The sequence below is a fragment of the Trachypithecus francoisi genome, unplaced genomic scaffold (assembly GCF_009764315.1).
Source record: "Trachypithecus francoisi isolate TF-2019V2 unplaced genomic scaffold, Tfra_2.0 Lachesis_group13, whole genome shotgun sequence".
Taxonomy (NCBI): domain Eukaryota; kingdom Metazoa; phylum Chordata; class Mammalia; order Primates; family Cercopithecidae; genus Trachypithecus; species Trachypithecus francoisi.
Window position 1 is genome coordinate 38,557,543 of NW_022681458.1, and position 18,019 is coordinate 38,575,561.

Genomic DNA, 18,019 nt, shown 5'->3' on the forward strand with positions numbered 1-18,019 from the left:
GGTACATGCTTTATCTACAGGCATCCCAAGGGCATGATATGTAGAGTGAGTCATCTTTATACTTTATATGACAGCAGCATGCAGTTGGCTCAATTAATAAACTAAATGTTAGTTAAATAATCACTCAGTAAGAATTGATTGAATAGAATAATATATAATATAAATAGAATATTTATATTACTTATATTCTACTTATAAAAATAAATATAATATAAATAAGAATAGACAATATTATTTGATAACGAGGTACTCTATCTGAGATAATTCAGGTGTTTTTGCTACAGTAAAATCTTTAAAAATATTTATTCTTGTATGGCATATCAATGGCCCAGTAGCTATAAAGATTTACAGACTGATTTCATTCTCCACTATCAGCTCCTCCCTCCTCCTCCATAACTTGCCACGTCTCTAGCAGCACTGAACTTTTAGTTTCTGGCAATGCAATTCTCAACAGTATTTTTTCACTATTCAAAATATGTGCTCTGAGCCCTACCTGTAGGCAGACAGGATATTCCCATTTAATAGCTGAATAGTTGAAACCCACAGTATTTGAGTAACTTGCTAAAGGTCGTCAGACAATTTAAATAGTTAAGACAGGACCAAAATCTGCCCCTGCCTCTTTGTGCAGAACTCTACTTTACCAGTCTTTCCTTTTTTTTTTTTTTTTTTTTTTTTTTTTGAGACGGAGTCTTGCTCTGCCACCCAGGCTGGAGTGCAGTGGCCGGATCTCAGCTCACTGCAAGCTCCGCCTCCCGGGTTTACGCCATTCTCCTGCCTCAGCCTCCCGAGTAGCTGGGACTACAGGCGCCCGCCTCGTCGCCCGGCTAGTTTTTTGTATTTTTAAGTAGAGACAGGGTTTCACCATATTAGCCAGGATGGTTTCGATCTCCTGACCTCGTGATCCGCCCGTCTCGGCCTCCCAAAGTGCTGGGATTATAGGCTTGAGCCACCGCGCCCGGCCGTACCAGTCTTTCCTTTATATCTACTTCTCTCTCTCCTGTGGTGCAGACCAGGAAAGGGAGCTTCCCTGGGAGTTAAAAGATCTGTGTTTGAGGAACCCTATCTACAGTGGGCCTCAGATGATCTTTTCTATACAAGGAAGGGATTAGGCAAGATAATCTAAATTCCTTTCTAGTGCTGTGCCTTAATCATAGCATAAATGGTTTCTCATGTTGTACCAAACATTTCTCCACATTCCCATAGAGTATTCATAATGACACGTTTTAATTACAAAGTACTGTCATTTTATACAACATAATCTACCTGATTCCTTCCTTATTGTTTCTACTTGTTCATTATTACAGATAATGCTGCAAAAAAAAATCATGCATGCATTTTTCCTTCAGCTAAATTATTTCCCTAAGAAAAATTGCTAGGAATGGGATCAATGAGTCCAAGGGTATGAGCATATTTATAGGTTTCAGCATTCCAATTATCAGGCCTATTCCTTCCCTTCTTGACTCTTAAGAACTTATACCTTTTGCATTTCAATTATTTTTTAAACACTCCATATATTTATTTAAAAACCACTTTGAAAAATGTAAGGAAGTTGGATCCAACTCGATCTGCAACTAAGATGATGAAAATATATGACTATAGATAAGTTTTCAGTATTTTATACCTCTTACACTATAGAATCTTACCCAGGTACAGAGACTGGAGGACTTAGATATTTTTACCTTTTCTTGTTTTTCTGATGCTACTTCCTATTTGATTAACAATGGACAATTTTTACTTCTTTTATCCCAGGCTGGGTCTCCCAAGAGGAATCAGAGCTTCGTCTTTCACACACTGATAACCAGCCAGTGCCTTCACAGAGTCCAAAGAAATTAACAAGATGTAAGTTATTTATTTATATATGCTTTATCATTGCTTTAATAATCAGTTGAATTCAGATAAATTTAGAAAAAGATCACTTTATATTGTTCTCACCTCATTGTCCTGTAAAAGTTGAATAATGAGTTATTATTATAATGATAGCTATACTGCCTATCCCTCACTGTGAAAAGCACTGAATAGAAACTGTGAGCTTGGGGCCAAGTGCGGTGTCTCATGCCTGTAATCCTGGACTTTGGGAGGGCGAGGCAGGCGGACTGCCCGAGGTTAGGAGTTGGAGACCAGCCTGGGCAACATGGTAAAACCCCAACTCTACTAAAATACAACAACAACAAAATTTGCCAAGCGTGGTGGCGGACGCCTGTAGTCCCAGCTAGTCAGAAGGCTGAAGCAGGAGAATTGCTCTAACCCGGGAGGTGGAGGTTGCAGTGAACCAAGATCATGCCACTGCACTCACTCCAGCCTGGGTGACATAGCAAGACTGTCTCCAAAAGAAAAAAAAGAAAGAAATTGTGAGCTTGGCAAAGCATACTACATTTTGTACTGTAATATTTTATAGTTTGTGTTAAAGTTTGTTGGTAATGGATATGAAATTAGGGATACAAGATGCTTTCTGATTACAGGATGCCTATTGACAAAGAATCCATTCAAGCACTTAAGTTGGTTACCATATTAATCTTTCTCTTTTTTCTTTTTCTTTTTTTAATTGAGACAAAGTCTTGCTCTGTCACTCAGGCTGGAATGAAGTGGTGCAATCTCGGCTCACTGCAACCTCCGCCTCCTGGGTTCAAGCCATTCTCCTGCCTCAGCCTCTCAAGTAGCTGGTACTATAGGCACATGCCACCACGTCTGGCTAATTTTTTGTATTTTTAGTAGAGACAGGGTGTCACCATGTTACCCAGGATGGTTTCGATCTCCTGACCTCATGATCCGCCCGCCTTGGCCTCCCAAAGTACTGGGATTACGGGCATGAGCCACCAGGCCCGGCCCATATTAACTATTTTTAAGTGTACAGTTCAGTAATTTTTTTTTATATACTTTAAGTTCTAGGGTACATGTGCACAACGTGCAGGTTTGTTACATATGTATACATGTGCCATGTTGGTGTGCTGCACCCATTAACTCGTCATTTACATTAGGTATATCTCCTAATGCTATCCCTCTCCTCACCCCCTCCCCACAGTAGGACCCGGTGTGTGATGATCCCCTTCCTTGTGTCCAAGTGATCTCATTGTTCAATTCCCACCTATGAGTGAGAACACGCGGTATTTGGTTTTCTGTTCTTGTGATAGTTTGCTTATAATGATGGTTTCCAGCTGCATCCATGTCCCTACAAAGGACACAAACTCATCCTGTTTTATGGCTGCATAGTATTCCATGGTGTATATGTGCCACATTTTCTTAATCCAGTCTGTCACTGTTGGACATTTGGGTTGATTCCAAGTCTTTGCTATCGTGAATAGTGCCACAATAAACATACGTGTGCATGTGTCTTTATAGCAGCATCATTTATAATCCTTTGGGTATATCCCCAGTAATGGGATGGCTGGGTCATATGGTATTTCTAGTTCTAGATCCTTGAGGAATCGCCACACTGTTTTCCACAATGGTTGAACTAGTTTACAATCCCACCAACAGTGTAAAAGTGTTCCTATTTCTCCACATCCTCTGCAGTACCTGTTGTTTCCTGATTTTTTAATGATTGCCATTCTAACTGGTGTGAGATGGTATCTCACTGTGGTTTTGATTTGCATTTCTCTGATGGCCAGTGATGATGACATTTTTTCATATGTCTGTTGGCTGTATGAATATCTTCTTTTGAGAAGTGTCTGTTCATATCCTTTGCCCACTTTTTGATGGGGTTGTTTTTTTCTTGTAAATTTGATTGAGTTCTTTATAGGTTCTGGATATTAGCCCTTTGTCAGATGAGTAGATTGCAAAAATTTTCTCCCATTCTGTAGGTTGCCTATTTACTCTGATGATAGTTTCTTTTGCTGTGCAGAAGCTCTTTAGTTTAATTAGATCCCATTTGTCAATTTTGGCTTTTGTTGCCGTTGCTTTTGGTGTTTTAGACATGAAGTCCTTGCCCATGCCTATGTCCTGAATGGTATTACCTAGGTTTTCTTCTAGGGTTTTTATGGTTTTAGGTCTAACACTTAAGTCTCTAATCCATCTTGAATTAATTTTCGTATAAGGAGTAAGGAAAGGATCCAGTTTCAGCTTTCTACTTATGGCTAACCAATTTTCCCAGCACCATTTATTAAATAGGGAATCCTTTCCCCATTTCTTGTTTTTGTCAGATTTGTCAAAGATCAGATGGCTGTAGATGTGTGGTATATTATTTCTGAGGGCTCTGTTCTCTTCCATTGGTCTATATCTGTTTTGGTACCAGTACCATGCTGTTTTGGTTACTGTAGCCTTGTAGTGTAGTTTGAAGTCAGGTAGCGTGATGCCTCCAGCTTTGTTCTTTTGGCTTAGGATTGTATTGGCAATGCAGGGTCTCTTTTGGTTCCATATGAACTTTAAAGCAGTTTTTTCCAATTCTGTGAAGAAAGTCATTGGTAGCTTAATGGGGATGGCACTGAATCTATAAATTACCTTGGGCAGTATGGCCATTTTCACAATATTGATTCTTCCTATCCATGAGCATGATATGTTCTTCCATTTGTTTGTGTCCTCTTTTATTTCACTGAACAGTGGTTTGCAGTTCTCCTTGAAGAGGTCCTTTACATCCCTTGTAAGTTGGATTCCTAGGCATTTTATTCTCTTTGAAGCTATTGTGAATGGGAGTTCATTTATGATTTGGCTCTCTGTTTGTTACTGGTGTATAAGAATGCTTGTGATTTTTGCCCCTTGATTTTGTATCCTGAGACTTTGCTGAAGTTGCTTATCAGCTTAAGGAGATTTTGGGCTGAGACAATGGGGTTTTCTAAATATACAATCATGTCATCTGCAAACAGGGACAATTTGACTTCTTCTTTTCCTAACTGAATACCATTTATTTCTTTCTCTTGCCTGATTGCCCTAGCCAGAACTTCCAACACTATGTTGAATAGGAGGAGTGAGAGAGGGCATCCCTGTCTTGTGCCAGTTTTCAAAGGGAATGCTTCCAGTTTTTGCCCATTCAGTATGATATTGGCTGTGGGTCTGTCATAAATAGCTCTTATTATTTTGAGATATGTTCTATCAATACTGAATTTATTGAGAGTTTTTAGCATGAAGGGCTATTGAATTTTGTCAAAGGCCTTTTCTACATGTATTGAGATAATCATGTGGTTTTTGTCTTTGGTTCTGTTTATATGCTGGATTATGTTTATTGATTTGCATATGTTGAACCAGCCTTGCATCCCAGGGATGAAGCCCACTTGATCATAGTGGATAAGCTTTTTGATGTGCTGCTGGATTCGGTTTGCCAGTATTTTATTGAGGATTTTTGCATCGATGTTCATCAGGGATATTGGTCTAAAATTCTCTTTTTTTGTTGTATCTGTCAGGCTTTGGTATCAAGATGATGTTGGCCTCATAAAATGAGTTAGGGAGGATTCCCTCTTTTTCTATTGACTGGAATAGTTTCAGAAGGAATGGTACCAGCTCCTCCTTGTACCTCTGGTAGAATTTGGCTGTGAATCTGTCTGGTCCTGGACTTTTTTTGGTTGGTAGGCTCTTAATTATTGTCTCAAATTTGGAGCCTGCTATTGGTCTATTCAGGGATTCAACTTCTTCCTGGTTTAGTCTTGGGAGAGTATAAGTGTCCAGAAAATTATCCGTTTCTTCTAGGTTTTCTAGTTTATTTGCATAGAGGTGTTTATAGTATTCTCTGATGGTAGTCTGTATTTCTGTGGGGTTGGTGGTGATATCCCCATTTATCCTTTTGTATTGCGTCTACTTGATTCTTCTCTCTTTTCTTCTTTATTAGTCTTGCTAGCAGTCTATCAATTTTGCTGATCTTTTCAAAAAACCAGCTCCTGGATTCATTGATTTTTTGGAGGGTTTTTTGTGTCTCTATCTCCTTCAGTTCTGCTCTTAGTTATTTCTTGCCTTCTGCTAGCTTTTGAATGTATTTGCTCTTGCTTCTCTAGTTCTTTTAATTGTGATGTTAGGGTGTCAATTTTAGATCTTCCCTGCTCTCTCTTGTGGGCATTTAGTGCTATGAATTTCTCTCTACACACTGCTTTAAATGTGTCCCAGAGATTCTGGTATGTTGTATCTTTGTTCTCATTGGTTTCAAAGAACATCTTTATTTCTGCCTTCATTTCGTTATGTACCCAGTAGTCATTCAGGAGCAGGTTGTTCAGTTTCCATGTAGTTGAGTGGTTTTGAGTGAGTTTCTTAGTCCTGAGTTCCAGTTTGATTGCACTGTGGTCTGAGAGACAGTTTGTTATAATCTCTGTTCTTTTACATTTGCTGCGGAGTGCTTTACTTCCAACTATGTGGTCAATTTTGGAATAAGTGTGATGTGGTGCTGAGAAGAATGTATATTCTGTTGATTTGGGGTGGAGAGTTCTGCTTGGTGCAGAGTTGAGTTCAATTCCTGGATATGCTTGTTAACTTTCTGTCTCGTTGATCTGTCTAATGTTAACAGTGGGGTGTTCAAGTATCCCATTATTATTGTATGGGAGTCTAAGTCTCTTTGTAAGTCTCTAAGGACTTGCTTTGTGAATCTGGGTGCTCCTGTATTGGGTGCATATATATTTAAGATAGCTGTTCCTGATGAATTGATCCGTTTACCATTATGTAGTGGCCTTCTTTGTCTCTTTCAATCTTTGATGGTTTGAAGTCTGTTTTATCAGAGACTAGGATTGCAACCCCTGCTTTTTTTTGTTTTCCATTTGCTTGGTAGATCTTCCTCCGTCCCTTTATTTTGAGCCTATGTGTGTCTCTGCATGTGAGATGGGTCTCCTGAATACAGCACACTGATGGGTCTTGACTCTTTATCCAATTTGCCAGTCTGTCTTTTAATTGGACCATTTAGTCCATTTACATTTAAGGTTAATATTGTTATGTGTGAACTTGATCCTGTCATTATGATATTAGCTGGTTATTTTGCTCGTTAATTGATGCAGTTTCTTCTTAGCATCGATGGACTTTACATTTTGACATGTTTTTGCAGTGGTTGGTACCTGTTGTTCCTTTCCATGTTTAGTGCTTCCTTCAGGATCTCTTGTAGGGCAGGCCTGGTGGTGCCAAAATCTCTCAGCATTTGCTTGTCTGCAAAGGATTTTATTTCTCCTTCACTTATGAAACTTAGTTTGGCTGGATATGAAATTCTGGGTTGAAAATTCTTTTCTTGGCCGGGCGCGGTGGCTCAAGCCTGTAATCCCAGCACTTTGGGAGGCCGAGACGGGCGGATCACGAGGTCAGGAGATCGAGACCATCCTGGCTAACACGGTGAAACCCCGTCTCTACTAAAATATACAAAAAATTAGCCGGGCGAGATGGCGGGCGCCTGTAGTCCCAGCTACTCAGGAGGCTGAGGCGAGAGAATGGCGTAAACCCGGGAGGCGGAGCTTGCAGTGAGCTGAGATCCGGCCACTGCACTCCAGCCTGGGCGACAGAGCGAGACTCCGTCTCAAAAAAAAAAAAAGAAAATTCTTTTCTTTAAGAATGTTGGAATATTGGCCCCCACTCTCTTCTGGCTTGGAGAGTTTCTGCCAAGAGATCTGCTATTAGTCTGATGGGCTTCCCTTTGTGTGTAACCCGACCTTTCTCTCTGGCTGCCCTTAACATTTTTTCCTTCATTTCAACTTTGGTGAATCTGACAATTACGTGTCTTGGATTTGCTCTTCTCGAGGAGTATCTTTGTGGCATTCTCTATATTTCCTGAATTTGAATGTTGGCCTGCCTTACTACGTTAGGGAAGTCCTCCTAGATGATATCCTGCAGAGTGTTTTCCAAGTTGGTTCCATTTTCCCCATCATTTTCAGGCACACCAATCAGACGTAGATTTGGTCTTTTCACATAATCCCACATTTTTTGGAGGCTTTGTTGATTTCTTTTTATTCTTTCTTCTCTACACTTCTCTTCTCGCTTCATTTCATTTGATCTTCAATCGCTGATACTCTTTCTTGATTGAGTCAATTACTGAAGCTTGTGCATTTGTCACATAGTTCTCGTGTTATGGTTTTCATCTCTATCAGTTCTTTTAAGGACTTCTCTGCATTGATTATTCTAGTTATCCATTCTTCCGTTCTTTTTTCAAGGTTTTTAGTTTCTTTGCACTGGTTACGTAGTTCCTCCTTTAGCTCTGAGAAGTCTGATGGACTGAAGCCTTCTTCTCTCAAGTCATCAAAATCATTCTCCATCCAGCCTTGTTCCATTGCTGGCGATGAGCTGCGTTCCTTTGGAGGGGGAGATGTGCTCTGATTTTTTGAATTTCCAGCTTTTCTGCACTGCTTTTTCCCCATCTTTGTGGTTTTATCTGCCTTTGGTCTTTGATGGTGGTGACATACTGATGGGGTTTTGGTGTGGGTGTCCTTTCTGTTTGTTAGTTTTCCTTCTAACAGTCAGGACCCTCAGCTGTAGGTCTGTTGGAGTTTGCTTGAGGTCTACTCCAGACCCTGTTTGCCTGGGTATCAGCAGCAGAGGCTGTAGAAGATAGAATATTGCTGAACAGCAAGTGTTGCTATCTGATTCTTGCTCTGGAAGCTTCGTCTCAGGGGTGTACCCAGCCGTGTGAGGTGTGAGGTGTTGGTCTGCACCTAGTGGGGGATGTCTCCCAGTTAGGCTACTCAGGGGTCAGGGACCCACCTGAGCAGGCAGTCTGTCTGTTCTGAGATCTCAACCTCTGTGCTGGGAGATCCACTGCTCTCTTCAAAGCTGTCAGATGGGCATTTACCTCTGCTGAGGTTTCTGCTGCTTTTTGTTTAGCTATGCCCTGTCCCCAGAGGAGAAGTCTACAGAGGCAGGCCGGCCTCCTGGAGCTGTGGTGGGCTCCACCCAATTCGAGCTTCCCAGTTGCTTTGTTTACCTACTTAAGCCTCAGCAATGGCGGGCACCCCTCCCCCAGCCTCACTGCTGCCTTGCAGTTAGATCTCAGACTGCTGTACTACAATGAGGGAGGCTCCGTGGATGTGGGACCCTCTGGGCCAGGTGTGGGATATAATCTCCTGGTGTGCTGTTTGCTAAGATCCTTGATAAAATGCAGTATTAGGGTGGGAATTACCCGATTTTCCAGGTGTTGTGTGTCTCAATTTCCTTTGGCTAGGAAAAGGGATTCCCTTCCCCCTTGTGCTTCCCAGGTGAGGCGATGCCTCGCCCTGCTTCAGTTCTCACTGGTTGGGCTGCACCCGCAGACCGGCGCCAACTGTCCGACACGCCCCAGTGAGATGAACCCGGTACCTCAGTTGAAAATGCAGAAATCACCCATCTTCTGTGTCACTCATGCTGGGAGCTGGAGGCTGCAGCTGTTCCTAATCGGCCATTTTCCAGCTCAGTAATATTAAGCATGGTCACACTGCTGTGAAACAGATCTTCAGAACTTTTTCACCTTGTAAATCTGAAACTTTATACCCCTTAACCCCTTGTCCTAAGTCCCTGGTAACCACCATTCCGCTTTCTCTGAGTCTGATTACTTTAGATACCTCATACAACTGAAATAATGCAGTATCTGGCTTTTTTGTGACTGGCTTATTGCATTTTGTATAATGTCCTCAAGGTTCATCCTGTAGCAAGTGACTGGATTTCCTTCCTTTTTAAGGTGGAATAATACTCCATTTGGTAGATATAACACAATTGGTTATCTGTTCATCCATGTATATCACATTTTTTAAACAGTCTACTGAGGTATAATTCATTCCCTTCACTAGTCTTCAGTACTCTGCTGTAAACAAGAGACCTCTCTTATCCTCAGTTCATTTATTTATTATCACTATAGATTCATGTTTTCTTTTGTTGTCGTTTTTTTTGGAGACAGAGTCGCCCAGGCTGGAGTGCAATGGTGCGATGTTGGCTCACTGCAACCTCCGCCTCCCAGGTTCAAGTGAGTCTCTTGCCTCAGCCTCCTGAGTAGCTGGGTCTACAGGCATGCACCACCACACCTGGCTAATTTTTGTATTTTTAGTGGAGATGGGGTTTCACCGTGTTGGCCAGGCTGGTCTTGAACTCTTGACCTCAAGTGATCCACCCATCTGGCCTCCCATAGTGCTGGGGTTACAGGTGTGAGTCACTGGACCTGGCCTGATTCATATGTTTTCAGTGGTTTATAATCACCGCTGAACTTACTGATTTTGGTGCTCACACTGTTCCTGTGTTGGCCAGTGGAAGCCCTTTCAGGCTGACTTCTGAATCCTTGTGATATCAATATCTTTAAATTTTGAAATAATTTCTGACTTATAGAAAGACTACAGAAGTTAATACAAAATACTAGTAAACATTCTTCACTTAGGTTTCCAAAATGTTACCATGTTTGCTTTACACCCATATTCTTTCTCTTCCCCACCCCCCCATCATATACATATAAATTTCCTCTGAACTGCAATAGTTTAAGTAGCAGACATGATGCCCCTCTGCCACTAAATATTCATTGCCTATTTCCTAAAAACAAGGACATTCTTTTACATAATTACAGTACAAGTCAAAATCAGGAAATTAACATTGCCATAGGACCATTATCTACTGTAGACCTTATTCAGAGTTTGTCAGTTATCCCACTAATGTCTCAATTTCATTTTAGTTTTTCGTAGTCTAGGATCACACATTGCATTTAGTAAAGTCTCTTTAGTCTCTTAATCTGGAACAGTTCCTCAATCTTTTGAGTCTCATGACCTTGACATTTTTGCAGTGTGTAGGTCATTTATTTTGAATATTCCTTGCATTTGGGTTTAGCTAATGTTTTTTCATAATTAGACCCAGGTTATGCATTTTGGCAGGGCTACCAGTGCAGGAATGGTGTTGTGCCTTAGTAAATCCTATCGGGGGTGCATGATATCTGTTTTGTTTCACTCCTGGTGATGTTAACCCTGATCACTTGGTTATGGTGGTATCTGCCACATTTCTCCATTACAAAATGACTACTGTATCTTTCCCTTTGTAATTAGTAAATATCTTGTGGGAGGTGTTTTGAAATACTGTAAATGGTTTGTTTTTACTGAAGTTTTGCCCACTAATTTAGCATTCACTGATAATTCTTCCATGAAATATTTAGTACTGTAGTTGTTGCCAAATGGTGATTTTCTATTTCCTCATTCCCTCTGTATTTACGAGTTAGCGTTCTACTGAATGGGAAAGCTTTCCCTTTTTCCCTACTTATTTACTTATTCATTGATATCAGTGTGGACTCCTGCAATCTATTTTATTCTTTCCAGTACTCTGAGGTCAGCCAGTAGGGAAAACCCTGAATTCCAAGCAAATCACAGATTTCACACTGGCAGGTTCAGAATACAGCCATCCCTCAGGGATTCAGAGAACTTATAGTTATACTTTTCTTTTTAAAAACCAGCTAAAACAAGTTGTGCTTAATCATTTAAAACAGACACTATAAAGTAAATAAATTTCAGAAATGAACACAAAAAAGCAAAGGCAGTATTTACCTATAATTCTTGAGGCTGATTTTCGAGGAAAAATTTAGGGGAAAAAAAAAAAACTCACCAAGAAGGTACAATAAGACTAAACTTAAGAATTTAACAGGCTGGGCACAGTGACTCATGCCTCTAATCCCAGCACTTTGGGAGGCCGAGGCGGGCGGATCACGAGGTCAGGAGTTCGAGACCAGCCTGGCCAACATGGTGAAACCCTGTCTCTACTAAAAATACAAAAATTAGCTGAGCATGGTGGCATACACCTGTAGTCCCAGCTACTGGAGAGGCTGAGGCAAGGAGAATCACTTGAACCCAGGAGGCGGAGGTTGCACTTAACTGAGATCATACCATTGCCCTCCAGCCTGGGCGACAGAGCAAGACTCCGTCTCAAAATAAAAAGCAAAAACAATCAAAAATTTAATAAAATTGAGGTTTTTTTTTTTTTTTTTTGGAGACCGAGTCATGCTCTGTCACCAAGGCTGGAGTGCAGTGGCATGATCTTGGCTCACTGCAACCTCCGCCTCCAGGGTTCAAGCAATTCTCCTGTCTCAGCCTCCAGAGTAGCTGGGATTACAGGTGTGCCACGACACCTGGCTAATTTTTGTATTTTTTTTTGCTAGGGACGGTTTTTGCCATGTTGTCCAGGCTGGTCTGAGACTCCTGACCTCAAGTGATCCACCTGCCTTGGCGTCCTTAAGTGCTGGGATTACAGGCATGAACCACCGTGCCCAGCCATAAGATTGAAAATTTTAACAACTTTAAAATTCATTCATTAAGAGCCTCACTTCCTTAGTCATTAAGGAAGTGCAAATTTAAAGCAAAATGGAATCCAAGACCTACCTACTACAATGGCTAAAATGAAACAGAAAAGAAAATCCCTAATTGACAAGGATGTTAAATAACTAGAATCTCAAAACCTGTGTGTACGAGTGTAAATTGGTACTACTACTTGGAAAACTGGCGGTTTCTACTAAAACTTAACATACATATGCCCTGTGACCAAGCAATTCCACTCCTAAGTATATACCCAACAGAAACGTATCCATCCATTGACTAAAATATATACTAATGAGCGTTACTGTGATACTGTTAATAATACACCAGAATGGGATTTGCGCTGGCATTCCCTGGGGTTGGGGGGGGTGTGAATAGTGACTGGAAGGGTGTTGGGGTATCATGCATGAGGGGAGCTTCAGAGGAGTAGTCATGTTTTTTTTTGTTTTTGTTTTTGAGACAGGGTCACACTCTGTTGCCCAGGCTGGAGTGCAGTGCTGCAATCTTGGCTCACTGCAACCTCTGCCTCCCGGGTTCAAGCAATTCTTGTGCCTCAGCCTCCTGAGTAGCTGGGATCACAGATGTGCGCCACCACGCCCGGCTTTTTTTTTTTTTTTTTTTTTTAAAGTAGAGACGGGGTTTCACCATGTTGGCCAGGCTGGTCTCGAACTCCTGACCTCAGGTGATCTGCACACCTCGGCCTCCCAAAGTGCTTGAATTACAGGCGTGAGCCACCACACCCAGTCACGTTCTACTTCTTGATGCTGATATTGTTTATGAGCGTATTTACTTTATGAAAATTAATCACATTTAATTTGGGCTTTTTCTCTCTGTATAGAATTCATTTTCTGCTTCCTATCCTGTAAGAATCTCTGGAAGCAGTAATAGTGTACACAAGGAAAGCCTCTATAAAAGATGTAACTGACAGACCTTTATTTCCCATTGTGACTGATGAATATAAAACTGTCTTACATTTGCATAATGCTGTACAATATTTACATACTTTTCAGGACTCCTCAACAGCTGCATGAAGGAGGTCAGGTATTACCTTAGTGACATCTATTCTTCTGGCATAATGACTAATAGTGCCCCTATTTACTCTCAAGTATCCTGATATAATGATGAATCATATGGTTACTACTTTACAGATGAGGAGACAAGAGCCCCTGAGGTAAAATGACTTGCCCAGTATTACTCATTAGTAGGTGTTACACCCAGGACTCAAAGCCAGATTTTGACTACTTCAGGGTACTCAGAAACAGAACTGGACACACTTGAGTGAAGCCTTTCACTCTGCCCTGATCCTTGGGGCTCTGGATCCCCATACCCCAAACCCCAGCTCTCTGGTCCTGTGCTGAGTATTACTGTGATGTGAAAGAGGACTGCCTTGGGACTGCCTTCCACCCTCCGCACTGTGACTCTGGTTTCACATCCAGCGCTTAAGACTGTCCCCTGGGTCTCAACCCTGCCTTCTCAACTCCTTGGCTTTCAAGGGCCTAGACTTCTGAGATGACCCACTGTCTGTGCCACTGTGCATTCTTTATTAGTCCCAACCCTCAGCCCAAATGTACACTCTTGAATATCTGCCACAGTGCAACTTGTAGAATCTTGAGAAATAAAATTTTCCAGTCTCCATAAGGAGATGTGAGGGATCTGATGAACAAGACGTTGTACCTGAGATACAATGCATACTGTAAAATGCATACATCAAAAAATTTTAAAGTGCACATGGAAAAGACATAACAACTATAAACCAAAAGGACAATGTTGGGTGTGCTAATGTGGTAGGTAGAAGAAATTTTTTTCCTTATATCTACTTTTGTAATACCACTTTTATAATAAACATAAATCAACTTGAAGCAGTGTTTACAAATGTCATTTCTTACTTGATATGAACAAGTTTACTTTTAAACTTATCTGAGAGTCTTCTATAAGTGATCTTAAATGTTCTATGAAGACCACAGTATTGCTTGCTTTTTCACTTTTAACTCAATTCCTTTCTCAGAGCAACATACAATCATTTAAATATAGGCACCTCATCAAAGCAGAAGTTCTATTTGCCTTTCAAAATTATCCTAAACCAGGAGCAGTGGTTCATGCCTATAAAACCAGTGTTCTCGGAGGCTGAAGTGGGAGAATCACTTGAGCCCAGGAGTTCCAGACCAGCCTGGGCAACATAGGGAAACCCTAGTCTCTACCAATATTAATAATAATAATACTTCTTAAGGGGATTATAGTTGATTATTGTCAGTTTTCTTAAATTTTTTTTTAATTCAAAAGAAGCACCTACTTCAAAATCATAAATGTGGTACAAAAACGATTTCAAAACTGAAACTCTTTAATGTGTTTTTTTTCTTTTTTAATAGCCCCCAACAATGGTAATCAAGACATGTCAGCCTGGTTCAATCTATTTGCAGACTTGGATCCACTTTCAAACCCAGATGCTATTGGACACTCAGATGATGAACTCCTTAATGCTTGACTGAAGCTATAATGTCACTTCAGTGGCCTTGAGACATCAATTTTGCAACGCATTTCCTTTGTGGAAAGGAGTTTATATTGTAACCCACACACAAAAGCATGGTGTTTGTGAATATAACACCTGTCAGCCAACTTTAGACAGATGGTAAAGACCACATTTGAATAGGTTAAGTACATCTTTCATATCTTGGATTTGCAGCTGTTGGTAATATGTGGAAAATATTAGAAACTTCTATGTGGAAAATATTAGAAAACTACAGAGTCTGCAATATTTAGATACTGAAACGTGTCAAAATAACGGCTAGGAGTAATTCTGTCAATATGGAGTTGAGCTTATTTCTTTGGAAACCCTTTTAAGTTGCCTTGCTGGCTGTGAGAATTTTATATGTGGATAAAAAAAGATAGCATGTAAATTGGGTTGTGGTTTGGGGTCAGTTTTTAAATAAAATAGTAACAAGGAGGATTTTCTGTTTTTGAAAACAGCATTAGAACCAGACCAGCTTTGTTTTGGGTTAGAGAGATAGAATAAGATTTGAGAACTTAGTTTGCTTTAATGAAATCACAGAGAAACTTGATACTCATTTGGAGGCTAAAATGTAATGTTTTTTCATTCATACAAAATAATGGACACTCTCTAATTCCATTATTAAATCTTGAAGGGGAAATAGCAGGATAATTAATTTGCTAAGCCCATTCTCTGTAGAAACAGAAAATCTTCCCGTCTCCTAAACCTCAGAATGCACAGTAATACTTAAGGCTTGTACAAGTGTCTTCAGACCCACTTTTTCATACACTTGTGATACAGTATTATGCAGTATTTATATTATTCCTGAAAATAAAATGAGGGGGAGAATATTCCCAAGCAACTGGCAATAGTATTCCTGATATACCTAGAAATTTCTATCTGAATGAGGAGACACTTATGAACACCTTATCCTTACATATATTTGCATACTTACCCCATATTTTGTGACATAATTTAACCCAGAATACTTTCTGGCAGACATACAGAAAGCTCTGTGTGATCAATAAGGGAGTGTCTCATTTTTCTACTTCCCTCTTTTTGTGGGTGACATCATCTGAGGCTCTATTTGATTACTAAGCAAAATCTGTTACCCCTACAGGGTTTAGAACCTAAGTATTAGAGAGGAAGGCTATTTAATGGAAGTTAATGTAAGCTGATAAAAACATAGCTACTGTACACACACATCAATCACTCAATTTCCTGTCCTTTTTTCTTGCCCACCCTTTAATTTTGAAGCAATTTCCCAAGTGTTTTGCATCCACTCCATTGCATTTCCATAAGAAGACATTTTGAATAAGTTATTCACAGTAGTTTTCATGTGCTCTTAGTTCTATTCTAAACAGGCTTATTTAGAAGAGGATTGCTTGTAATGTTTGTCATGGTACATAGAAAACACTGGACCAGAGTAGGTAAAATGCAGTCCACGTCCCGTCCATAGCCATCTATAATAGTAACTGCCCACAAATTCTCCGGAAAACTACTACAATGGCCAAGTACAGTATAGGCTGGAAAGACCTTATCAGAAACATTGACTCAGAAAAAAGGTATGAAGTCTTTCCATAAAATATTTTCACAATATTACTGCTAGTTCTTTAAATTTTAATGAGCCATTACTTACCTCTTCAGAAGCATTTTTTAAGTCTTCCTTTATACTCAGTGAAATTTCCCAGAATGCAATACTGTCATTGTTCTGCCAAGTTCCAATCACCAAGATCATGATTATGAATCCCAATCTGAATTCTGTACCCATGGTGACTCTGGTGCTCTCAACTTTTGAGTGCCTCAAAAAATGCTAAATCTTTGGGCACGGTGGCTCACGCCTGTAATCCCAGCACTTTGGGAGGCCAAGGCAGGTGGAACATTTGAGGTCATGAGTTCGAGACCCAGCCTAGCCAACATGGTGAAACCCTGTCTCTACTAAAAATACAAAAATTAGCCAGGTGTGGTGGTGCATGCCTGTAATCCCAGCTCCTCGGGAGGCTGAGGCAGAAGAATTGCTTGAACCCAGGAGACGGAGGTTGCAGTGAGCCGAGATTGCACCACTGCACTCCAGCCTGGGTGACAGAGCGAGACTCCATCTCAAAAAAAAAAAAAAAAAAAGCCAACTTTATGTCTTGAGAGTTTGTACCATTTTTCTTTGTAGTAGTCACCTTGCTAATGCATTAGTTCTGAGATATTTATCTCTCTCACGTGTGTGCAGGGAAGTCCCTGTTATCTGATACAGATACTTTAACGAGCAGACAAAGCAGAAGCCCAAAGCCCATACTAGGAACACCCTAAATTTTCCAAAAGCAAAGGTTCTCCCAAAATGGAGACATACCAGGGACTGTTATTATTCAGTTACTAGTTTCTATAACATTTCTTCTTTCAACAGAGTATATCTTTCCCTTTTAACCCAGAGCAACATTAACTTCCTTAGCAAGTCCAGTTCTAACTTCCAACAAGTCCAACCACTATTTTTGAAGAGTATATCAATAACTTTATTACGATGAAGGCAACCACATTTGTCTTTTCTCAAGATTCGTTATTTGAAGCTCAGCAGTTTTTGTGGTCAAAAAGAAATTTTGCTCTATTAAACCAATATTGCTAATATAAAAAGCCACCACACTGAAGAAAGGAGGGAAAGGACGGGAAAAGCACAGAACAGAGAATGACTGGTTGCTTTTTGTCTCGATCTAGATAATCCATTCAATAAGAAGTAAATTAATTATCCTTAACCAATGGTAGGCTGAGAACAATCCTCAAAATAGGTATTTTGTTATGTTAAATGGGGAGAAATATCTATACTTTATTTTATACTGGATAAGAATATGTTTAAGTCTAAAGATGAGCTAAACTTTGCCTAGTGTGTCTACAATCATTTTTTAGGAGAGGCAGGAATATCAGGGCATAATAAGATCAGATTGGTGTAATTTTGTATGTTTTTGAAATCCTTCATTAATTGTAGAACCTTGATAGGATTAGAAACAAACTGTATTTCAATGAACAGGTTTCAGTATTTGCACACTGAAAAAGTGTTTTGTATTTCAACTATAAATATTTCACGTATCTGTATAGACCATCTAGAAATGTAGAGGTCTTACAGCATTAGAACGAAGGAAGTTTAAACGTGCTCCATCTATTTTTCTGAGCCTCTTTTAATAAAGACTGCAAGATGGCATAAAACAAAAGTTTGTTTCCTGAAGTGTTTAATACAATTATTGTTTTCCTATTCAAAAACTTGGGTTTTACCTCAAGATCATAGTATTGGGAAAGTACATTGAGTTGATATGGACATGGGAGAATGAAAATAAAACTAGGGCAATTAATATCCTTGTGAGGCCGGGCACGGTGGCTCACACCTATGTAATCCCAGCACTTTGGGAGGCCAAGACAGGCAGATCACTTG

General features: G+C 40.1%; 1 protein-coding gene and 1 long non-coding RNA gene across 5 annotated transcripts in view; one reads left to right on the top strand and one right to left on the bottom strand.

Moving 5' to 3' along the window:
* Positions 1-16,335, bottom strand: part of LOC117094636 — a 56,834-nt gene extending 40,499 nt beyond the window's left edge. The window contains exons 1-2 of one of the 2 annotated variants that reach the window (XR_004441622.1): positions 16,250-16,335; positions 1,680-1,809 (exon numbers count right to left, since the gene is read on the bottom strand). This is a non-coding gene — a long non-coding RNA (uncharacterized LOC117094636). Of the gene's footprint in view, positions 1-1,679; positions 2,147-16,249 lie in introns of those variants that run through there. The other variant, XR_004441621.1, reaches the window with a different exon arrangement.
* The window catches only part of ICA1L (islet cell autoantigen 1 like), a 101,721-nt gene extending 83,922 nt beyond the window's left edge, over positions 1-17,799 (top strand). For all 3 annotated transcript variants that reach the window (XM_033230674.1, XM_033230672.1, XM_033230673.1), the window contains 2 exons: positions 1,750-1,839; positions 14,492-17,799. In XM_033230674.1, coding sequence (XP_033086565.1) covers positions 1,750-1,839; positions 14,492-14,607 — 206 coding nt within the window. In that variant the 3' untranslated portion in view covers positions 14,608-17,799. The remainder of the gene's footprint in view (positions 1-1,749; positions 1,840-14,491) is intronic.
* The last annotated feature ends 220 nt before the right edge of the window (positions 17,800-18,019 follow it).